The 25,269-nt window shown below is 49.0% G+C and overlaps 2 protein-coding genes across 2 annotated transcripts in view; one reads left to right on the top strand and one right to left on the bottom strand.

Annotated features, from left to right (window-relative positions):
* Positions 1 to 2,410, bottom strand: part of sn (fascin domain-containing protein singed) — a 61,530-nt gene extending 59,120 nt beyond the window's left edge. Inside the window, exon 1 of the mRNA XM_065452619.1 lies at positions 2,123 to 2,410. The gene's annotated coding sequence lies outside the window, so the exon portion shown is untranslated. The remainder of the gene's footprint in view (positions 1 to 2,122) is intronic.
* Positions 2,411 to 20,307: 17,897 nt separating this feature from the next.
* The window catches only part of LOC135918937 (ras-related protein Rab-37-like), a 120,625-nt gene continuing 115,663 nt past the window's right edge, over positions 20,308 to 25,269 (top strand). Inside the window, exon 1 of the mRNA XM_065452633.1 lies at positions 20,308 to 20,853. Within this exon, the coding sequence (XP_065308705.1) occupies positions 20,668 to 20,853 (186 nt within the window). The 5' untranslated portion in view covers positions 20,308 to 20,667. The remainder of the gene's footprint in view (positions 20,854 to 25,269) is intronic.

A 25,269-nucleotide genomic window follows, 5' to 3' on the forward strand; every position in this document is an offset into this window, starting at 1 on the left:
TGATCATCTTTATAATTAAACACTAATGTGCAAGACCGACTTTCGGTATTGAAGCTGAGCAGGAATTGAGTAATAATATTTGAGCATAAATGCAGCGACGACAGTTTCGACAGACACGCGTCATCAAATATGTGGCAAAATACACTGGCATCCCATTTAACACTTATAGGCACCGCGGAAAATATTTTAGGTTATGTCGAAAATATATCGAAAACAATTTGACTTAACTTCTAAATTTCGGGTTAATATGCGAAAATGCGCTAGTTCGTAGTCGGACTTTGTAATGTTTCCCGTTTTGCGAGGAATTTAAGTACGTTACGACATATAGTGGTTACTATGGACATAGGAAAAACAATCAACAGTAGGTGTGCTTCTGTGCGCGTAAATAGGGTAAACGAACCTGGTCCTCGATCACGTGCACAGCCACGTACAGCGGTAAATATGGAATTGCACAGTTCCGCGTTTGGCAGATTGTATTATGTCTACTACCCGCTGCAATACGTGATCTATCGCGAGATAAGGACAGAGGTCTGAACAATCACTTCCATCGAGACAAACTCGTTTCTCTCGATGCGGCAATCAGACGCTATTACGAAGGCTGCCTTAAAAGTTGCCAAAAATAATCAATACCGCAAAATAAAACGGCGTTGAGCGAGTAGATTAACAAAAAATAAAAGACGATATCTACAGACAGCAGCCTTGGTCGCCTCGATCTTGAACATAGTATTTGTGTGCCCGAAGATAAATATGAACACTGCGCGAAACAATACGTAATTAGAGACAATTACGGGATTGAATCACCGTGCGTTCAGTGACCTCCGGCCGAATGACGGGAACAGCGAGGGAACACATCAGCGTTCGCCGTGATATCGGCCAGGGCGCCTGACATCAGTGACGTACGCGTCCGCACAGCTAATCGCGTAATTGTATCGACGGAACGCGCTTTTAAACCTGCCCAGCTTGAGTCACAAATATATATAACCCGCGCATGCGTCTGAGAAAACCGCGCCTGCCGTAGCCTTCTGTTACGGGGTTGAACGCCCCGAAACCGCACAGTGGGTAACGAGGGACGCCGTAAACGATGGTTCAGGTTTTATATATATATAATGCGCTCCTAAATATACACGAGCATTTTTGTATCTGGCCCCCCCCGAAATGCAGTCGCCGCGGCCAGGAATCGAACCTGCGACCTCGTGCTCAAGCTGCAGAAGCAGGGTGTATGATGTGCGATGATGATGTGCCTATAATCAGTGATGAATGGCATACGGGACAATTCCAAAACGTCTTGCAACGACCGCCAACAAGAGCACTTTGCAGTCAAATGCAGCACATTCCAGTCGTGTATTGATTACACAACGACGCGATTTTAAAGAAAACATACGCGCAGAGGCTCCATGGCGTTATTTCAGTTGAAGTGACACGTCCGAGGCAGCACGCCACATTCGCGGCACATCGCACTCTTGATAAGCAGAACCGGAAACGTTCGCAGCCCTGCTAGCGCGGACTGATGCTGACGCTCGAAGAGCGGCCTGCGTTAGGACGCATAGATTCTGAGCTTTATAAGTATTATAAGCCGGTACAGCACTGACGGGTGAAACTAAAAGGCCGGCATGGGCGCTGATCACGATTCACTGTTTCCACAACCAACCAAACGACTACTTCCTTCGGGCAAGAATATCAGACGCTCCCCCGCGTCCCGTCAAGGCGGCGCAGCTTTTGTTTGACAGCTGCAGGCGTGCACGCGCCGCGACGGGTGAATGGAAAGGAGAAAAGTGAGAGGAGAGTACGGTAAATGAGAGCTTGCCTATCCTCCACGCCCTGTGCCTCAGCTTAAAAAAAATAAAAGAAAAAAAATAAAAGACGGTCGTCGGGCCGACATGCAAGACGTTTTTATTTATTTTTTTAATGAAAGAGGGCAGCATAGGTGTGATCGTCTCAGATGCACCCGGGTAGGTGGTGCAGGCTACGGCGACCGGATGGCGACGGTGAGTCAACAGACGCGGCGGCCCCCGACGTGCGACACGGGAGACCCACCCCCGAAAAATGCGGCGGCCAGCAGCGCGATGGCCTCTCACGCCAACCAGCCGAACAAAGCCGCCGGCGCTGCTGCAAGTGCACTCACCTTTGCGTAGCAGGCTCCTTCCAGCCGAGCGCGAACCTTTCGTGTCCCGCGGTCTTGGCACCGGTCGAGGCAGGCCGCGCACACTGGGCACACTGCGCTTCTTGTTACACTGTCGCCCGAGGATTTGTCAACGACGACGAGAGCGAAGACCCAGCGGAACGCTCGACAACACAGCGCAGGCCTGACCGCACCGATGCCTGTCGCTCGTCTCGCCGATGATGCCCGCCTCCCCAAACCAGACGACAGGGCCAGCCGCCACACCACCTCCTCTCTCTTTTCCTACGCGCCAGCTCTCTCGCATGCTTCTCTTTTCCTCCGCTTAAATCAACGCCTCCTTGCCACGCTCATATCCCTCTTTCCACACGCGCTCGGAGACAACGGCCGCCCACGCTGAACAGGTCACGTGGTATGTTGCGACCAATCGAAGTTTGCGACTGGCTGTCGTGGCTCAAGACGGTTTCGGTTTTACGTTCCCTTCGAAATTCGCCACAGTGCCAGCCGAAGTTATGGGAGTTAGACATAAGTAACCATAATAAGGGCGATCACAATGTTCAGGAACTTGAGATCGCTCGGTGGTCTGAGTTTCCAGAGCGACATAACTGAAGAGCTCCGCAAACATTGAGCAATGCATGACTTTGAAGCCAGCTATACGGTTTAAGTGTTCGTCTACTAGTACACTTTTGGGATGTTGCTATGAGATAACTACCATTATACAATGCCAAAGGTCATACGACAATAAAGGACAGCGCTTCCTAGCTTACGCCATATTCGCGCGGAAGAATTACAGCTTGAGGCGATGAAATGGTAGCAGCCATATTGACTGGAGCTGGGATCATTAAAACGCCTCACCGGATTGAGGGACTGATCCGATAGTGTAACGAAAGCAATGTGAACACATTATATTTCCTCAGCCTTTCTGTAGTAAGAACACCGGTTTGCTTTGTTTTTATTCTGGGCATTCTCTCCGCTACGGTATGGCTGATCGTGTGGTGGCCGATCGGATGGCTCTGTTATTGTTTAGTAATATAGTTCACCTATGCAACAACGGTGCCGGCCCCGTTCAGCGCATGCTTAGCGCTAGCTTAGCTGGTGTGACCACATGATCAGATAAAAGAGTGCAAAGCGAATCAAACGGAACAGTATGATTGTGCCGCTAGGGCTTTAAAGCAGAACAATTTCATTCGCTGTTAAAGGCTCACTTTTCACAAATCCAAACCGTCCAAGCTGCTTAAGCGACTTCAGAGCCAGATTAAAAATTGTCGCCCTGCACCACTGGGCGCCATCTAGAGGTAAGAAAATGAACTCACCAGACCAAGTTGTGCTCTCTGCTGTGTAGATGTCCCTTCTCTCTCAACGTTGATCTGGACAGCTTTCTAGTTCTAAGAAAACGTCACCATGCTTACGATTAGAAAGAGACTATATATTTGGTTAAAAGAACTATTGTAAAAGAGCAGTTTACTCATTTTTTAGTGAGAGATCTGTTCAATTTTTTGTAGTTTTGTAATAAACTTACACATAACAGTGGTTAACCCTGCGCACGCAGGTGCCTTCAAATTTTGCAGCTATATAAGTACAGCGCAGATGACGCTGTTGGGAATGATGCAGACTTTGTGAACGAGCGTGGCAATGAAGTTCCGTGTTTCACCTGACTCCCCGTTGAACTTTTGCCACTGCCATTGAACATGTTGCCATATGATATTGCAGTGAATGTGGTGTTTCATACCTGCCACGTCAGTCCTTTGGCTTGCGTCGAGCTGAATCGCCAAGCAGGAAGCGGAAATTGCAGCAAATTCTCTATTGTGGCCCTTGGCCACTACCTACATTAATTAACGTTAATGTGTATTAACTATCCCGCACACTCAGACATCAGAAAAGGCTAGTGTCGCTACAGCTTTCGATATCGCATTACTTCACACTGGCGACGGCTTTTTTGAGACCCTCTCAGTTGGCTCGGTTAAAAACTTATTTTGGTCACCTGGTTACAAGTAACAATCGTGTGCGGCGATTACTAGCGATTGTAGTGCATATTGTAGTGCATACATTTGTAGTGCATAGATTGTAGTGCGATTGTAGTGCACGGTTACTTAAAAAATAATGAAATCATTGCTCATTTTCCTGAGCCACAGCAACGTCAGACACAGCTCTAGCAAGGCTCCCAGTGGAGTTACTCGGGGCTCGTACTGTAACTGTGTCCTTGACAGTGGCTCCTTTCCACTCTCAATAGACTTCACCATAATATTTTGTGTAGGCTTCGCCGCATAACAGGGCTGTATTGCGGTGAAGCTGACTTAAAAACTTATCATTATGCATCATTTGCGACGCGCGCACTCCTCAACGCAAGTCTCGATTTGAAGCGAACTGAAGTCAGTAAGGCCCACTGTGCTTAGGCCTACACTACCTACAGACAAATGGATTTGATTTAAATATACTATACATAGCTACCTAGTGTATAATGAAACTTGCGATACGACTATGCTGCGTGACACTTGTTCTTTTTTCAGCGAAGCTGTATATGGCTAGGGTTCCGTGTATTTTTCGTGCGCGTCAACAAAAACCGTCATCATCAATGACTCATACCCCAGCACGCAAGCAAAAAAATGCAGTGGCTTATAGCCCCGTAACGCAAAAGCTGCAAGCACTCAACAAAGTGAAGCGAACAGTGCTTATATTCTTTCTGATCAGGCGTACAACATAAGGAACAGCATGTCTAAAACTGTCATCATCAATGGCTCATACCCCCTTAAGCAAGCAAAAAATGCAATGGCTCATAGCCCCGTAATGTTCATGACTACAAAATACATTTATCCTCTTGACTCGCAAGAGGACAATACCAGCATCTATGCGGATGGATGTCTGTGCCGTACAAAGGAAAGCTGGAATTGTGATACCCACTGCACCCATATCTCCAGGCGCGCCCAAATGTGACATCGAGAAGTTCATGACCACGCACTTGGCTTGGGTTAGCCGTGATGGGGACATTTCAACACCAAGCAAGAAATGGTTCACTCATTTTGTGCTATAAAAGTTTGCTTTGAAATGCCACACCAATCCAAGTCACTCAACTACTCAACAACGGTCGTGTATAGATTTAATTTTGACCAAGATTCTGTTTAAGGGTGTAACCGAGCCAATTAATGTACATCACAGTAATCACAAAGCAATGATCACTGCCATTACCAAATGATGAAAATAAATACACCTACCCTTGCCTAACCCTGTTTGACGTGCTACAGCTTCGCTGGTCATCCACGTTCACAGAGCGGAATGACTCCTCTGTTTCTTTTTTTTTCTTTTTTTTTTTTACTGCGGTAGCGTCCGGGAAGATTTTGGGGAGACTTATGGCTGTGCCCGTACACAGAGGGGAAAAGAAAGTGAGGGAAGAAGCCGGCACTATCAATGCGAGGACGTGTGGCTGTCCATCTCATGTCACCCCTAAAATCGGTTATTGAAGACAGTCGACTAAATGAACCGTGGGCCCACGACGCTTTGTGAGCCTGGGACGCGTGGGGCCATGATAGAGTTGCCGAGCTTACCAACTGATCAGACAAAAATTTGTAGGTGTGCGCTCCGTGGCCGGACGATAAGTTCGCTAAGCTACATACCGCAATTTCTACATGAGGGGAGTCTTCAAGATTATAGTTAAATACACATTTGTCCCACAGGACAAACTGCGGAAAAATAGAAGAGGGGAGGGGGGGGGGGCGAGTGAAGGGATTCGATTTGCTGCGTTCTTTCCAGCCGAACTCCGCCTCCGCAGCTTGTACCACATAGCACGGAGTTTGGATACACGCCCACACCTTTCCACCCGCGATTGGCCTTTTGTGTCGAGGTGCGTGCAGCGACCGTTCGCTGCTCACGGATGGCTCGAGAGAGAGAGAGAGAGAGAGAGCTGCTGTTCATCCTCGTTCGGCGACTTGGCGCAACAGGCTGCTGCCGCTGCCGTCAAAAGACACGGCTCGTGAGGAACGACATGGTTTGCGCATCTGGGGCCGCGACTATATTGCCAGCTGTGCCGTGCCACAGCCGCAATCACCCGAATATAACGACACCTCGTTTCTTGCGTTACTTCAGGCTGTTTGATGGCTTCGTTTGCATTGAACTCCTTCTGCCGTGACACAACAAAAGATTTTGAAGTATCTCGGAAGCGTGGAATGGCAAGCTCACACTCGCGCCACACGTAAGGAGGCTTGCCTGGAAAGTTGCGCGAGAAGCTGTCGACCAAGAGGCGCAATTTATTAGAAAATATATTTGTTAAGAAACCCATGCATTCACTCAAAGACCATTATAGCGTGGGGGGGGGGGGGGGGTATACGCGTATTTACACATTTGTAGATGTAATAAGAAAACAGTGTCACACAAGCGAAACAAAGCTTTATAAACAGATACACAAAAGACTTGCCCAAAATAAGCTTGCCTGGCACGCACCATCCTCCGTAGTGAACACCGTCAATGTCCAAGGAGACGTGCCAATATTAAGATTAAACTCGCCACAGAATATAGTACTATATATTATAGGAACAGCGTATGCTGCCTTGCGCCAGAAGCCCATACGTTCTTGTGCTTCATGCATGGCTTACATCTATTTATTATTATACGTAACGTTGCTCATTATGTAGCTATTTATCCAGGTATTCTTTGTTTTTCTCATTTTTTTATCCCATAACTTTTTCGTCGTAATTCCACATTTGTGTCTTTTTTGTTTCTCTCTGCCAAAGCGCCAAAGTCTCAATGCTGTTCCTGGGCGCGTGAAATAAATTGTTGATGATTGATTGATTAATTGATAATAACTAAATCATGTTAAACATAAACGAATTCCACACTCAGAGAAAAGAAAATGGAAGAAGAAGACAGAGAAAAAAAGAAAGATTAAAGCAAACCACAACACATTACACCACAGGAAGAGTACGAGCATCACAGACGAGAGTCTAGTCCCGTGGTTCTCTAAATCTCTAGTAGTGCTTTCTGAGCCTAGAATCGACTTGAAGCACGACCTTTCACAAACCAAAAATCCTGTAATAACCATACGCCGTTTTCCAAGTATTCTTTTTCTCTTTCACACAGGTGTCAATTTGCGGCGGGTTTATTCCCCAAACAAGCTCAGTATGAAATTACATGGTTTGTTTCAGCCGCGGCACGTCTTGCGCTCCGTGTGTGCTGTTGGTTAGGAATGAATAGCCTGTTTGGCCTATGCGTTAAAGAAGCTTTCTTAGCGGACGCTCCCGGACTTTGCCGACCGGGGCTGTTGCTGCTGCTCTCTTGCCGTGCGCGTCACGTGAGCACAAGGGCACGCGCGCGCAAGTTTTCATGTGGCCACACTAGCAGTAGAGCTTACAACGCGTCCTTCGCGTCGTACTTCTCTCTGCGAGCACCTCTCACCACCATCCTAATTCCCACGACAAAAACACGAAACATTGCCTTCGTACTCCTTAATTGTGACATCACTGCGTCGAAGTCTGTGCATTCGCACGAACTGCTGTTTACGTGTTGCCATCAGTAGCGTAGCCAAGGATTGGGGCGGAGGTTGACCGGCTGCTTTAGTTCAATAAGGCACTCGCGCTTAGCAGGGGGCCTAGAAGAACGAGGATGTATGCTGCACAACCGCGCATGTACGTGCGTGCGCGAGTGATGTACGTCGTTTGTGGTGGTGGTGGTGGTGCTTGTGTAACGTCGTCGCACGTTCGCACCAGCTTCGCTGTACATCCACTTTCACGAGACGGATTTTTCATTTATATCAGTCACGTTTAAGTTATCTATCCTATTGCTGATTCTTCAGACTTGGCTGCAACATTCTTTTTTTTTCTTTTTCCTTGAGTGCGTGTCGTGTGCAGTAATAAATAAACTGCAGGCATTAGCGACATGTATAGTCGGATGGCAGGCACATATCTTTCGTTCATGCGCAGAGAAAAAGAAATCAGGGAGGAGTGCGCATCTTTAAAGAGAGGCGAAGGTATTCCTCGTGGGCAGTCGCGTCCACATTCTCATCGATGGCTGGTTGTTCTGCATCGGCTATATTCGTGGACAACAATCCATGTTAGGCTGTCCAAGGGTATGGAGAGACCGAATCGGAAGTGGAGCGCTGAGAAAGTTGCGCTCAAGAGCCTATGGACTATCGGGTCTGACACCTTTAAGAGTTGCATTGGGAAAATGAACCAACTCAGTTATGATTGATTGATCGACCTATCGTCAGTCGATCGATTGATCAAATGACTGAATTGCTGACTGATCGATCGCTCGATCCACCGACCGAAAGACTGTCTTACTGAGTGAGTGAGTGAGTGAGTGAGTGAGTGAGTGAGTGAGTGAGTGAGTGAGTGAGTGAGTGAGTGAGTGAGTGAGTGAGTGAGTGAGTGAGTGAGTGAGTTACCTACCTACTGACAGAACGACTGACTGACTGACTGACTGACTGACTGACTGACTGACTGACTGACTGACTGACTGACTGACTGACTGACTGACTGACTGAAAGCCTGAGTTAGCTGGATGAGACGAAATTTTTGCACAGTATAGCTGGCCTTCAAAGAATTTCTTGGTGAGAGAAAACTAAAGCGAGACTGACATGGAGGGAAGGAACCTATGCCGTGCTTTAATGTGAACGTGCGCTGTGTATGCGTACCTTTCAGGGCATACGACGCATTTTGTTCTGATCGGTGAACGTACGTGCGCGTCGGTGAGCACACAAGGCACAACGTCTTTTGCATTTAGTGTCTTTTTATTTACTTTTTCAACTACTTTTTCAACGTAATTCATATATCTTTTAGTGCTCGCCTGAGAGCTGTCACCACAAGCTGCTATAGTGTGCAGAAAATCGCGCAGCGTTACTTGGTGATTTTTTGCCGTTAGCAACAGATGCATTCAAAGAATGTGTGTGGACAAAGACGGAATCACTAGCTATCAGGCACATGGTACCGACCAAGACGTGAAATCCTGCAAGATTGTTCCTGCCGCATGCCTCTTGTATTCGGGCAGAAGCGGTGCATATGAAATCGCTGCTACTGCTTCCGCTTCGAATGCCAATGACACAAGTGTCTCGACCTTCGCAGAACACTGCGGTACTTGTGTTCGCCCGCATTGTGGTCCCAGACGCACGAACAGCAGACGACGCAGTTGTTTTCATAGCCGCAGCCGGAGCCGGATTGAAGGCCGCATCGATCCGCACATCAGGACACTGCGAGGTGGGCCGTGGGAGTGAAGGGGAACGGGGAGCGGCGAAGGGGTGCTTGGCTGGCAGGGTATAAGGGCCGTGCCGGCCTGCGTCGGTCGACGGAGGGCGCGCACTACGGGGCCTCCGAGAACAGCCGCGGTCGAAGAGAAGAAAGAAAAGAAAAAGGGACCCCGTCTCGGCAAAGATGGCCGCCGCCTCCGTCTCCGATGGCGGCGCGGGATTGCGGGTTGTCGGCAACGGTCAGGACAAGCAGACCCGTGGGTCGGCGGGATACTTGCTGGAAGACCCCGACGCAGACGACATCATACACAAGGTAGGCCGAGTGTGTAGCAGACAACGCGGATAGTCGCATCAGTGAAAGCATCCGTGCCGCATGTCTGACGTTTGCAGGTGCGGTTCGTTCACCCCATGTCTGGTTTCTGGGTTACTGGGCTGTCGGCGTGTTAACGCGTCTTGCGGTCTCAGTTCTACGCTTTGGGCTGAGGTCTTACTTGAAACGTGTTGAAGAGGGTCGCTGATACATTTGAGCTGAACAAAGGGCCGCCTATATTTGGTTCCATCTTGAAGACACTATCGCATCTTCCCACAACGGAAATATGGCCGGGGCCCCAATTATTTAAGCTGACAGCTGACGGGCGAAACATTGTGTCCTGGAGGGCTGCGAAGACCAGGAAGGAAGGCGGCGGTTTTTCTTCCGAGCTCCACGCTCGCAGCTGCATGAGGAATCCCGCGGAGCATTCGTTTTCTTTCGACGTCCGATCGCAGTATCACGCCCACTTCTTCGTACGATAAGCAATGACTTAGTTTTGTAGCCTTGTCCAAAGCGCTCGAATTCATTTCTCATATAGAATTTGCTTTCTGCTCCAGAAGCGCCTTCATTTTGACGCGACCTGCCAACCTGCTTAATAGTAACGCTATTGCACGCGCCTGATCACAAACTCTTGTATAGAAGGCGTTCGCGTAGTATATTGCGAGTCGTTCAGCGCAGGCATATGCTGCGTGTGTAGTAGCGACATCTGGTACAGGTTTCCCTGCACTGTGTAGTGCTAACAGAAAGAAATATAGCTTTTGAAGCAACGTTTTTCTAATGCCCGAACTGCAGAAGCGTCAACCCTCTATTATAGAGGGCAGCTGTGCGATACAATGCTGCCGTGAACATTTTAGCCTTTGATATGTGGAATTTGCTCCTTCCGGCAAGATGGCTTAAATATTCACTTCGTGCCAACACGCCAGGAAAACCTACAGGTTTATATTCTTACAGATGTATATACTCGCTTATAAGTGAGCATTTATATATATGTATGTGCGTGTGTGTGTGTGTGTGTGTGTGCGCGCGCGCGCTCATGACGGCATGATTCACCGATGAGCTGCTGCTGCTCATTTGTTTTGGCTGATGAGTCCACTGATGTTAACAGTAGCTTCGTTTACGCGAATTCTATGCGAGTGGATCAAGCCGGAAGTCGATTTTTTACCTGTATTGTGGCGCAGCAGCAAGAACACGAACGACAGGAGCGACACGGACAGGCGCCTGTGCGTGTCACTGGTAAAAAATGCTCGGAGCGACTAGCCCAACATCGTTTTTTATTGGGCTCATCAGAAGTTGAAGTGACCCAGCCCGACCCGGCCTCATTTACGTGCATCCATGGACGGGTGAATCCCTTGCCGGAATTATAGGGTTGGCTGATCGAAACTGACCTCGACGCTCGCTCGGTTCATCTATACACGAACCAGACGACCTCAGTTGAAGCCAACAAGCCACCTCAGTCCGATTTTTATCGGGTTCGGGTAAACGTAGACAGTGAGCGGCAAGAGCATCCTCGCGAGCCGGCCCTCTCTATCCGCCGCCGGGGATGGCCATCGAGCGGCCCGCAATTATCCGGGCCCGTCCCCCGAAAATAGCGCTGTCGCGTGCAACGCGACTCCGCCGCGCCGATTGTGTCGATGAACGCTTGCGTGCACCCTTTCACGTCTGCTCCGGTTTATTTATTGCCTCCCCCCCCCCCCTCTTCGTAACGCCCTTGCCGGAGATCGCTTGAGATCTCGCTTACGCGATGCAGGGCCTACTTGACTAGATGCAAACGTTGATCTTTACACAATAAAATATAAAATAGCATCAGAGTGCAGCATCGGAACTCTCTGTTTTCCGGTAGCTTGAAGCGGCCACCATGTGCGAGGGAAGAAAAAAAAGAAGGATGACACGGACTTAGACGCCTTGTGTCAGCTCCAGTGCAATAGCCATGACATTCACGTGACTGGGGAGGTGTGGCTTCGCCAAAGCTCCTGTCATACAACCGAAAAGTGTTTACATAAGCAATGCTCAAGAGTGGTCTGCATTTGAATACCACTGTTCAAGTAAAGTTGCATCCAGTTTAGAGAGAGAGAGAGAGAAAGGCAAAGGAAAGACAGGGAGGTTAACCAGAGATTATCTCCGGTTGGCTACCCTGTACTGGGGGAGGGGAAAGGGGAAGCGATAGGTGAGAGGGAGAAGGATTAAAAAAAAAAAAAGAAGAAACTACACACACACACACACGTACACACAAACTGTTTCTGTGGGAACTGTCACGCAGCCCGCAAAGGCGTTCCTACTGTGATGCAGTGCACCGTATAATCCTGAGTCACACAGTGAAGTCACAATCTGCCAGAAAGTCCAGTGTCTTTTAAATACCGCAGCAGTGCCTTCATAGCCGATCGCGCTGATGTTCGCGTAGGCCAGTGTCCAAGGATCTTGTTTTCTGACAGTGGGCGCTTGTCCAGTTTGTCTAGGGTGGCTGAGAGGACTGCTCTTTGCGGGTTGAAACGAGAGCACTCACAAAGAAGGTGCGCGATTGTTTCATTGCACCCGCAGAAGTCACAAAGTGGGTTGTCGGACATTCCGATAAGAAAGGAGTACGCATTTGAAAATGCTACTCCAAGCCATAGACGAACTAGAAGGGTACAGTCGCGTCGTGGAAGTTCGGGCGGAATACGGAGTTGTAAAGTAGGGTCCAGGGTATGAAGTCGTGCACTTCTGAAATCGGATGAATTCCACTGAGCTAAGGTCAGGTCGTTTGCCAGTACGGCAAGTTTTTTCGCTGCGTCGGCTCTCGAAAGAGGAATGGCAACGCACCTGACGCCGTCATGGGCAGATCGGGCAGCTGCGTCTGCTCGATCATTGCCGTGTATGCCACAGTGACTAGGCAACCACTGATATATGATATCGTGTCCTTCGTCAACTATGCGATGGTGTACTTCTCTGATCTCTGCGACGAGCTGTTCATGTGATCCATGGCGCAGTGCTGAGAGTACACTCTGTAGGGCTGCCTTGGAATCACAGAAGACTGACCATGCATGCGGTGGTTCCTCCTGAATGAAATGGAGAGCCGCACGCAAGGCTACCAGTTCAGCAGCTGTCGTTGATGATACATGCGACGTTTTTAGCTGTATTTTGATGGATCTTGTTGGTATCACCACAGCAGCAGCTGAACTTGCAGATGTGACTGAGCCATCGATGTAAACGTGTACGCGGCCGCTGTGCACCTCATGTATAAGTTGTAATGTGGCCTGCTTCAGGGCAAACGACGGCATGTTAGCCTTTTTAGTGATTCCTGGGATGGTGAGGCGTACTTCAGGTCTGTGCAGGCACCATAAAGGTGTGGATGGTCTTGCTGCAGGCGTGTAGTTCATTGGCAATGAGGTGCGATTGGCAACAATCATACGACTGATAGCTGCGTGTGGTCTTTCTGCGGGTAGAGCGGCAAGGTGGTGAGAAGGTAGTCGGGCAACGTGGCGAATATGCGCTCTGAGAGCGTCGGTTACCAAGTACGTTGTTATTGGGTGATCTCGAGCTATGACAATCGTTGCCGCTGTAGACGCACACCTCGGAAGGCCGAGACACGTCCTTAGGGCTTGAGCTTGTAGTCCCTGGAGTACACGCAGGTTTGTTTTGCAGGTGTTTCCAAGCACAGGGAGGCTGTATCTTGCGAATCCGAGGAACAAGGCGTTATAAAGCTGCAGCATTGATCGCACCGATGTGCCCCATGACTTTCCGCCGAGAAACTTGAGGAGATGTATTATTGTCAGCAACCTCTTCTTTAGGTACGAAACGTGCGGGCTCCATGATAGGTCGCGGTCGATAATTACCCCTAAAAAGCGGTGTTTACGTGCATGTGCAACTGCTTGGCCGTTGACACTTACAGAATAACGCTTCATTTCCTTCCGAGTGAAAGAAACAAGGCAGCATTTCTCTGAAGACAGCTCTAAGTTCTGTTTTCGCAAGTACAGTGATGTTAAGGTAGCTGCCTTTTGTAGCCGTGCTCGTACCTGCAGTCGTGTTACAGCAGACGCCCAAATGCAGATGTCGTCGGCATAGATTGATACTTGAACTGTGTTGGGCAAGCATCTGACTAGGCCAACGAGCACTAGGTTGAATAGCGTCGGGCTCAACACTCCGCCTTGCGGTACTCCACAGAACGTTTGGTGTTGAGTCGTGGCGCCTTCTTCGGTCATCACGAAGAAATGCCTGTCAGTCAAATAACTGCACAGCCACTGAAAAGTGCGGCCACCGATTCCTGCTTTAATCAGAGCCTCTATAATGGCATAATGTGCTACATTGTCATAGGCGCCTTTTATGTCAAGGAATAATGCCGCAGTGAGTCGTTTCATCCGTTTTTGATGTTGAACATACGCGACCAAATCGATGACATTATCTATCGATGAGCGCCCACGCCGGAAGCCAGCCATAGCATCTGGGTACACGTTGTAACTTTCCAGGTACCATTCCAGGCGCGTCAAAATCATTCGTTCCATTATTTTCCCTATGCAGCTGGCCAGAGCGATGGGGCGGTACGATGACAAGTTTAACGGTGATTTACCAGGTTTGAGAAGTGGAACCAAGCGGCTGCATTTCCATTCACGTGGAACCAAACCGTTGCGCCAAGATTCATTGTAAAGGTTTAGCAGCATGAGGCGTGCATTCTGCCCAAGATTGGCGAGCGCCGCATAGGTAACGCCGTCCGGCCCAGGTGACGAAGAGCGCCTGCAAGTCGCTAGTGCCGCTTCAAGCTCCTCCACCGAAAACATTACATCCATGCGGGAGTCCCGTGGCACAGGAGTGGCACATGGTGTAAGGGCGCGTTGAGGCTGCGAGCTGGCAAGTCTTGAGCAAAATTCTTCGGCAACGTTTAATTCGCTGCGACCTTGTTGTAAAGCGAGGGACTTAAAAGGAACACGCTGTTGCGGTGATACACGAAGTCCACGCACAGTTCTCCATATCTGAGATAATCGCTGACGTGGATCCAACGACTCGCAGAAACGTTTCCATCTTTGAGATTGAAGTGCGTCAATGCGGCGTTGAATCTTCTTTTGCATCCGCCTTGCCTCTCTGAGATCATGGATGGATTTGGTTCTCCTGTATCTTCTTTCAGCCCGCCGGCGAACTGCTCGTAGTCGCTGCAGTTCGGCTTCAAATTCTTCGTATTTCGGGAAAGGCTGAAAAGCACGCGTAGTATCTTGCATGGCTTTTTGAATTTCGGTTTCCAGACTTGAATGGTTCCCTCGCTGACATACTTCCTCCATGTGCGACCGAAACGCCGGCCAGTCAATTCTCCGGAGTGTCGTGGAGGGGCATTTAAATAGTCCCTTGATCTTCAGGTACGTCGGAATGTGGTCGCTTCCACGGGATTCGATGTCTGGAAACCATTGCACGTTTCTTTCAAGACGCCGAGAAACCAGGGTCAAGTCTAGGCAGCTGCTGTATGTAAGCCCGCGTAAATATGTTGGGCTACCATCATTGAGGCAGTGAAGGTCGTGCTGTGTGGCAAAGGATGCTAGTCTCCTTCCCCTGGAGTCCATCTTCAAGCTCCCCCAAAGCGGATGGTGAGCATTAAAATCTCCGGTGAGAATCGTAGGGTGGGGTGTCGCTGATAGCACGTCGTGCAGTCGTTTAGAGTCGAATCCGCGTGAAGGAGCAAGGTAAACAGCAACGAGTGTGAACGTAACCTTGTTCGTTTTCACAATTAAACAAACGTACTGGTTGTCGTCGTGCGGCGGGACTGGGTGCAACACGTATGTCAGATCACATCTAATATACACGATTACCTTGCTTACATCACCACAGGTAGAGGACATGAATGCCTCATAGCCAGAAATGCGTATAACATTCTGCACGTTCGGTTCGCAAATCACAAGTATGGGAAATCGGTTTTCGAAAACGTAGTGTCTGAAATCTGAAATTCTCGATTTGAGACCACGGGCATTCCACTGCAGTAAAGATGCTTTCTTGACTTCCTTGTGGAAGGGCAGCGAGGGGCGGGCCATGGTGCTATGCGATGCTTTCAAGTACTGGAGTCAGCGCGTCCAGCACTTGGAGTGCGCTACGAGCAGCCGGAGTGTCCATGTTTGTCAGTAGTAGACGCATGACATTCGTGAGGGATTTGAGCATAGCAATCACCTGGGAATCCTTGTCTCGCACTTGGTCAACTGAAGTGACATTTGACGTTAAGTGGCGAGTCATGTGCTGTGGCTCTGGCGCGTGGCATGTCTTCGGCAGTGCTGGCCACACCTCACTTGATGAAGCAGGAATAGCAGGGCCGCTTTTATCGTTGACATTCGTGCTGTTACTGGAGACAGATGGAACAGGAGGTGGCGTTGCCGGACGAGACTTTTCCCTTGAACCGAAAGAGGATGTCGTAGACTTTCGTTTCCGAGAGTGGTGTCGCCTTATCGCTGCAGAAGCATCTCTGTGTGATGATCCGTCTCTGGCCATTTTCCGCAAGATTTTCTGCTCTTTCTTTAGGCGTGGGCAGTCTTTTGAGGATGCGACGTGTGGGCCTTGACAATTAGGGCACTTGAGCTCTGTTGCACGGCAGGTGTCCGTGTCGTGTTGTTTGGAACATCGTGGGCATGTCGCTGTATTTCGGCAGACAGCGCTCACATGTCCAATTCTTTGACACCTTCTGCACATAAGTGGTTTGGGTACGAAAGGTCGTACCACATGCCGAAAGTGTCCGACCTTTACATGTGACGGTAGACAGTCACCTTTAAACACGAGCCTTACACAGGTCGACTTGCCGAGGCGCCGAGCTTGTAGTAAGGCAACACCGTCAGTGGCAGGTTTGATTAAAATTGGCAGGTCGCTGTCGCTAATCGACGTGTCAATATCATAAACTACACCAGCCGTAGTTTCGTTGTCCTGTGGAATGAGGTAGTGGACGTTGATGTTGCCCAGGAGCTTTACTGCCATCAAAGCATTGATTGCGCTTTGGTTATGGACATCAATAGCCAGGACGTTCTTTCGAGTGTTAATTCTGATATCCTTGATTTCTCCTGGGACAAGAGCCTCCAGAGAAACGGAAATCGCTTGTCTATTAAGGCGGTTGAGGTTGTCGGCGGGTGTGTCCGGCACAAAAAGAATAGTGTGCGCAGATGGCCTTCGCTGTGGCATGACGGTAGACTTACTTGATGAAGACCGTCCGCTGATGTTTCTTCTCTTGGCCTTGCGATGTACCACTCTTTCGAAGCCTTCGTCATCTGAGGCGTCATCACTTGAGCAGGAGTACAGCGCAGTGTCCTCGCTGTCAGCTTGACTCGGTGGGCAATTTCTCTTCCTCGGGCCGGTACCTGCCGAAGCAGTCACGTCGCGGCGGCATTCTGCCGACTCCACTTCCATTGCCGTGGCAATGGGAACGGCGTCACCCAGTAAAACACGGGAAAAAGCCGAAAATACTGCAGCGCGAAGGAACAGTGGTCGCTACGAGAATCACTTCGTCTTCCTTCCCTTGCATCCAGTTTAGACGCATCAATGACAGTATAAGGCAGTCGGTTTCCTTGATAGAAGAATACAAAAATGTATGCATTCCTCACTGTATACCAGCAATTGAAGAACACGCTCGAGCACAGCTGCAGAGACTCGGGGAATGCGCGAGCGCCTGAGTGGCGAGTGCCCGGTGCAGCATCTCACACAGAATTGGTTTCTTGCTCATTCAGTCGGAGAAGTGCGTGAAAATGTCCCAGGATCGCTCGGCGTAACGTACGTTAGCACGTTCGTTTATTGCCCGACGGATTCGTGGCTGTGTTCGCGTATCCTTCTGTAGTATATTTCTCAGTATTCTCTGCCCCAGAGAAACGCCACTTTGGTTTAGCCCCAGCCTCGTCTTCTCTTTTCTTCTGTCTTTCTCGTTGCAGTACTTTAAATGCGGCTGCTACAGTGATCGCTGTTACCCTTTAGAGCTTACTAATATGTAACATAATAGTTTACAGGACGGTGAAGTGTATACAGTACCGTGTGGGCCCCCCAGCAACATGTGTATGTTGTATGACGCTTGAGGTCGACAACTCTTGAATGGCAAGGTCGAGTTTCAACTAGGAACCCTTGAGCGTCGAGTCTTCAATAGTACCGCATGAAGAGCGGTACTTCGATCGAAAACGCAAACAGACGGACGGAGGCAACGTCTCGTGGCTCCGGCTCTGCGCGTATACGCAGCTGCATCGAGCTTGGATACTTGCCGCTACCAGCGCGTAATGACTGTTCACTGTTCTCGTTGACAAGCGACCGTTCCTGTTTTTTTTATTCTTTTTTTTTAACGGACACCTCAAAGAGTGGCAGCTGCGTAGAACCAACCACTGTCGTGCAGACGATCCTGGTTGGCGACAGCGGAGTGGGCAAGACATCGTTGCTGGTGCAGTTCGACCAGGGCAAGTTCCAGACGGGCTCCTTCTCTGCTACTGTCGGCATTGGCTTCACGGTGAGGCTCCTGCTCTTCCCGGTTGCGGATGCGCACTCGGTGGCATGCAACACCACGCGCACGTGCACTAAAAGAAAAAAGAAATCTGGGTAAGGTTGTAAGAAAGTGTCAGACTTTGCTGTAATTAAGCCGAGTAGCGAATGGCGTTTACGATTCTTTCTATTCCTCCTCATCCTTCGTCATTCTTCTGAGCAGTTCTCACGGTAAACACTGGAATTGCCTTAATCGGCTAGACCGGAGCGGTGGATGATAAACACGGAATGGAATAGGGCGAAAACAATTGTTACATTACACTGGCCTGACAGGCTGAGAGTTGAAATACCTGTTACGTATCGGACCGTCATTCAAGGGCAAAACAATTGGATGTGGTGTCGTTTGGTATTTTCGTGTAATTCTTTTAAAATAGGTGCCAAAGTCCATTAATGAAAGCGAAGAACGAAGAGGGTGTTGTGTCCAATGGCGCGATAACTTTATCTGAATTCGGGGAACTTTCAACCCAGGCCACAATTTGAAGATGCGCAAGAATTTATTAAAAAAAAAAGAGGAGGGGGGGGGGGATGAAAGAAGCAAACATTGCAAAAGATGGTTCCGAAAGAAACCGTAGTGCATTCACTGAAAGACAATACCTGCTCACCATAAGGGCCAAAATCACTTGCAGAAGGCGGAATAATCTACCTTTCTAGCGCAGCTCATTTGAGCTCGACAACATTTTTCTACACAGTGCTTTGGCTAGAGATTTGCAAGGGTATCTATATGCTTTAATTGGCAGATATGTACATATCTGCGTAGTCTTCGATGTCGTAGGATTTTTTTTGCCTGATGCTGCAAGCAGTGTTTTCGCACGCTTTCTTATACGGGTGTCACACGGTGCACTTTCGATCGGGACCGAGTCCGATTGGGATCAAATTTCTCGAACGCGATTGGCTCCATCCCGCACCTTGCACAAATGAGCCTATCGGTATTAAAGCAAACTAACTAACCGCTTTGATGTCCATCCTCCCATACATGCGCGGATTCAGTGGATACCTAATCACTCGAAGATCACAAGTACTGAAACGGCACACGCCACGGCCCGCGTAAGTCTGCTGGGCCTTCGCCTGTGGTGGCCGGAATCACTGAACCGTACCGGATTACTTGCTCTGGCGCGTCCCGACCGGCGCGCAATATTAGACGAGACGGGTACCAATCGCCGAGTGTATCATAATCCACCCCAACCCATAACGCGACGCTGGGCAGTCCAAGTGAGGCGTGCACAAACACTTTTCTATCGACCCTTACATTTAACAAGAAGGTAAGTACGGGTCTCCCTAAATATGTGACTAGCGTGGGGTGGCTTCCCTAATAACTCCCACGTTTTGCGGGGGTTTTCCAGGTGGTCACTCAGCCATGCGCTTTAGTCATCTGCCTACCACGCGCTGACCTGCGACGCCGAAGGAGTGGCTGGCAGATTGCTCCCCAGACATCATGAGGGCCCTGCTCGAACACCTTAAAACTTCAAGGTCACGCTTTATTTAGTGGACACGAACTGGGGTACGTGTAAACAAGGTGGTTCTCCTTCTCTGAGCCTATCGCGATCGATAATTTCGATGCCGATCGGGCTCGATGCGAAGAGCACCGTATGACTGGGATATGAGATACCCAAAAACAAAGCTACACGCATGTTCCTCGCGCGTGCGCAATGAATTTGCTGGGCTCCTCAAGCTGCTGTCTTTACTTGTCTGAAGTATCCTTATACTGTTCACGCATGGTACCCGGCCGAAAAAATGAACAGCGAGCAGTAGAGTGCACTTGTAACCCTTCGTCTCGTCTGCAAGTATTTATACTTCACGCGTTGCAGGGTTTCTCGTCGTGCACCCAGCAAGATATCTTGTGCACTGATGGTGATTTGTGAGATCAGATACGAGAAGTAAACGTTGCATCGAGAGAACCATGTGACGCCTGACCCACTAATGCTTGCAGGTCGCACCGTTTTCCTTTCAAATATAAGCCAACAAAAATTGTGAATTTGCAAAGAGCTAAATATTGCCTTCGCATGTCTTTTGCCGTATCCGAATTTTTCGGAGCGTGTACTTAACTTATTGCGTAGATTTTTCTCTCACCTTATGGCCCGGCCATGGAGGAGGGAGCATCACCATTGGTCGCTGTATAATAGAATGAAGAACGAAGCTGCATGTCAAATTTTGGCGCGCAAACGTTGCTGTGTCGCGCGCTTGACTTGTTGCGCCACCTATCGCCAGAAACTCGGAACTTTGGTTCACTAACGGCACGCAACGCGCCGCCGCGCTCGCGCTAGCTTTCTGCTACGCGCTTTCGCGTCGCGTCATGTGGTGGCGGCCAACGGTCCTTCTTCAGCTGCTTCAGCTGGCGGCGAGCATCACGGTTTCTCTTTTTGTTTAATGACGCTAACTGCCCCAACGTGTCGCCGTGGTTGCCTAGCTCACTGAGCGTCTGCTCGTGGCAGGGTCGGCAGCAGCGCTCCTCCCACGCAGACACAGACGACGCGCGGAAATCATGGCGTCTGCTACACTTTTGCTGGCCTCGCTCCGCTTTTTGTGAGAAATTTTCTGCTGTGACTGTGCTCGGAGCGCGAACGGTGCGGTGTTTGTCGGCCCAGTCGACGCGTAAGCGCTTGTCGTGGAGCGGCGTGCGCGACAAAGTTCGCGATGTCGAATCCTGCGTCGCCCGTGTCGCGGACTTCGACGGCGCCAAGCTCCGGTCGCGCGTCGCCGGCCCCGGCGCCCATGCCCGCCTCCTGCCCCGTCGCCAACGGAAACGGACCCGCGTTGCGCCGTGCCATGCTTCGCCATTCGTCCATCAGCAGCGTGGAATTCTACGACGTCGCGTTCAAGGTGAGTTGACCATCTGCACGTTTCACCCTAGCGCCGCGGCTGTGCCTGTCCTCTCGTGTTTGGCCGCTTTGGTGACCGCTGTGACGTATGTACTGTTCATTGAAGGGTCGACACGCGTCGCTTATCGATCGACACTTTTATAAATCGCCATCCTGTCGTGGGGAGTCAATGGGCAGCGTGGCTGACCGTATGGAACGTTCTTGCAATAGCCCCGCACAGCTGCATGCACGAAGCAGGTCAACAGTCAACGACACTGGGGAAAGAATGAGAGGTCGACATAGTCCTCTTGAACGGTGACATTCATGTTACATTTTTATCTTCATGAAGGGAACGAAGTAAGAAAAAAAAAAAAGATACGCGCTGTGGGAATCGGTGGACGCCAAGCTTCTTTGATGTAGGTGCTCGTGTTGATGTCAAATGTGTCAGACGTACGTGATGTTACGTGCACATGCTATGTTATGTCATGTAGATGCCATGTTCAGTTACGTAGATGCTATGCCGATGTAACCCATTCGTTGACATTGCTTCTGCTAAACAGTACGTACACGAGAAGAAATTTTGACTTCGTTCTTTAAACGAAGTGAATCATCGTCATTGCCTCACATTCGATGAACAATCGCACTTATCAGTCGAGACAACGGTAAACGTCCTTTAGGGTCGGACTTAACTAGACGAACTTTTCCTCTCCGTACCTCAGTTGCGTGAGATAACCCTCGCTACTTCTACTTGGCGAGACACCGACGCCCTATCTGGAGAAAGAGCTGGGTCCACATGCTACACCTGAGAGATCTGTAATGCCGCTGTGTTAACGGAATCGACCCGCATTACAAATGACATTAAATCTCTTACGAGGACAGTTATTGTGCACTAGTGTTGTGATCAACCCACTAAGTCACCACTCTTGATTACACTAGTATCTCCGGGATCGGTCCCTTTGTGATTACACCCATCTTCGTAATTTGTGCAATTTAAACCGTCCCCGGCATCGGCGCAGTTTGCTTCGCGACACGCACGAGGACACCAAACCTGGGGTACTTAGGCAAATATAGCTTTGCCTTAAAATATAAAGAAGGGGTTCCCAGGAGGCGCCTCTACGGGGATCCGAACTCAGTACCTCGATATATGTCGCGTGCGTCGCGCTGTATACGCGTAAGCGATTTACAGTACAATGTGCATCACACTTGCCCAGAGTGCTCGATCGGCCGATTTCGTCGCGACCTTTCGCGAAACAAAGCATAGGCCGACGCCACAATCGCACCACGCATTGTCATGCATTGGTGCATTGTCATGCCACGCATTGTTCATGCGTCATAGAGCAGATCTCGAGCACTATATGTGCAGCCACCGCTGTAGCTGGCAGCTGCGGATGTTCGCGTAGCCGGCCACTCGGCCACTCTAGACAAGCATGATTCTCACTGTACCACCATGCGACCCATGCACAAGTTGCCTGATGCCGCGTCGCCAGATTTGTTCGGAGTTTAGGCACTGTTTTCGAACACAGAAAGGGTACGTGTGCGCACTTTCGCAGGACGAGCGAAGACGTAAGCTCAAATTGACAAATATATATATATATATATATATATATATATATCTTGCAAACGAAGCACATAAGTGCAGTCACTTTTTACAGATATAATTCGGCTAGCTTATGATCTTTGAGTTGCCACTATTTGTCTGCGCTTTTTAACGGCTATATGGTACCATATTTGTACGTGAAGCACATAAGCTTTCGGTATGCTACATTTTTTTTTTTTTTTGATCAGATCGCAACTGCACAGATATCTTTTTAACGTCCGCGGTTATTCGCAGCTGCCCAGTTTCTTTGGAGGTGTCGTTGACCGCGCCCGAGTTTCTTTTCGGTTTTGCACAGTGCGCAGCAGCGTGTCTCTATATTGACATGCACAGCAGGAACGACATTGGAACGCGTATGTATGCCTAAAGACGTCACTGGGTTTTTCAGGGCAGACATCTTCAGAGCCTACGTATGTCAAACAATCAGCTGCTGCAGACACCGTTGAAAGTCAGAGCTTTTGAGCTCCAAGATGCACACATGATCTGGTACCTATTGGAAATATCTGAGGCACATTAAATGCTCTCTCTCTCTCTCTCTCTCTGTGCAGGGCCTCTCTTCAATAGCGAGTCGAATATTGTTTATCCGATTCAATCTTCGAATCGAATAGTCACTGCAGTTTCCGACTATTTTTCAAATAATTTTCGGATGTTTCAAGTCGTCAAATGTGCAGGTCAAACATAAAGCTGGCGAAAAAGTGCGATAACGCCCATGTCTGCGGCCGTATAGCAGCTGTAAAACAAGAGAAGTGGAGCAGACAACGTCGCCCAAGGAGCCAAACATTAGCGTCTAAACCGCGATAATTCGCTCTCTCCGAATACTCTTGTATACGCGATCAAACTGCTGATTTATTCCTGATGCTCCATTTGTTGTGTTAATGAACACCTTTTCATAACGTGCTATGCAAAGGCCGAGACTTGCCAACGTTGTGAGTACTAGGATGTGAACATCGTTTTATGTCATTGATGAAAACGGCTGTTCAATATTCGAAAACTAATCGAAAAGTATTCGATGTTCCATTCTATTCGCTTCTAGCACTGTTCGATTCGTATTCGATTCGGTCTCAAAAATTACTCCTCGCACGCCCCTAATTAGAGTATACTTTAGCGAAGGAAAGACCCCATTTCAGGCAAGCTGTCTAAACACAGCTTTTTGGCCAGAAATCCCTACCGTAAATGTGTATCTTTTTAAGAAAATAAAACTGAAATAAAATTAAATGAATTAGGTGACCGACCACTGGTCTTCATTAGCTCTCAAATAAAGTGCTCTCAGTATGGGGGAATATTCGAAGGAATTTGCCAAAAGATCCCCAATATTCCCGAATATTCTCCATTCTTAAGCTCAGTTACGTCACGAAAGCTCCGTTGGCCTTGGCACGAAGTTTCGGTTTTCTTTTATTCATCCAGGCATCGCTGCTTTTGCTCTGTTGTATTAGAGGAAATGCTTTGTCACTGCAGCATGTGCTTTGCGCTTTTGAAAGCAATTGGACAAAACACGTGGACAGAGCTATAGTCAGTTTTGCCCGGGACGCATGAAATAAGCAGCCACGGCTTCTACGGCATATATGGTTGATCGCTACGGCCGTAGTGGGAAGAAATAGCTGTGTTCCTCAGCAGAGCATTTCGGTTGGCATGGATAAGCACTTCGGCAGCGGATCAGTCACGGCTTCACAAAATGCATTTTCTAAATTTGAATTTTGGGTAGTTCCTTCGAAAGTGGGATGAACCTGCGCCCTCTTTCATTGACTATTGCTGCGCCATATGTACAGTACACCCTAACGGGCAACACTGAATGGGAACGAAGGCGTAAACTCATAAAAAGAAGCGCATTTACGCTTCTTGGCAGTTCGTGTCTTCGTTTCCCCTCTGTGTTAGTCTTGTCCACGCGTTAGTGTGCATAGCGCAATAACAATGAACGTACGCTAACTGGGCCAATCCATCGCCCTGTGTTAACTGCGCACCACTGATCGGCGTGTCTCCGCGATCTTGGTTAACGCGAGAGCGATCCACTCAACGCCCGTCCACTATCTGAGCATAGGCTCGCGCGGGCGTTTTCTGTTGCGCTAAGTCGACATTAGCAGTTCTAGAAAAGAAGAGAGAGAAAGCCGGAAATTTAAGTCTTGCAATCTCTTTTCCGAACGACCCTGCTACTAGAGGCGCTGTTCAAACCAGCCGTTTACTTAACGGGCTCGTAGAGCAGCTAATTTCTTGACTCGCCCATAGGGTGTGCCCTGCTTTTTAGGCTGCTCACAGATTTGCTTTATCGATTTGCGGAGACTCATCCTGATCATCATGATCATCATTGTAATATCATCATCAGTCTATTTTATGTCCAGAGCAGGACGAAGGCGTCTCCCAGAGATTTCAATCACCCCCATTTGCGCCAGCTGACACCATCATATGTCTCTAAATTGTCGAATTTCATCATGAAAAAAAATAATAATAAAGAACTGACCCGAGACTCAAACTCGAGATCAGGTGGAAGGGGAAAATTATTCCTGAGAGGTCATGCATGTTAAGAATGTTGGGGATGTGGTTGCAATCGAATGTCAGATGTCTCCACACCTTGAACACTATTAGAAAAACAATGCAACAGATGAACCGGATGATAGCCCGTCTGGCTCATAATAGGACAGGGATGGGGGAACAAGACACGCTCAGATTGGTGAAAAGCATGGTCATTAGCAGCCTAATGAACTCCCTACGTTATCATGGCTGATCAAAAAGGCTGATCAAATAATAGGGATGGCACATAAGACAGCCCTGATGCTGCCACGCAACACTTCAACTGAGAAACTTGTAGCCCTCGGCCTCCACACTACATTTGGTGAGCTGACTGAGGCCCAA

This window comes from Dermacentor albipictus, chromosome 8 (genome assembly GCF_038994185.2).
Source record: "Dermacentor albipictus isolate Rhodes 1998 colony chromosome 8, USDA_Dalb.pri_finalv2, whole genome shotgun sequence".
In the NCBI taxonomy this organism is placed as follows: Eukaryota; Metazoa; Arthropoda; class Arachnida; order Ixodida; family Ixodidae; genus Dermacentor; species Dermacentor albipictus.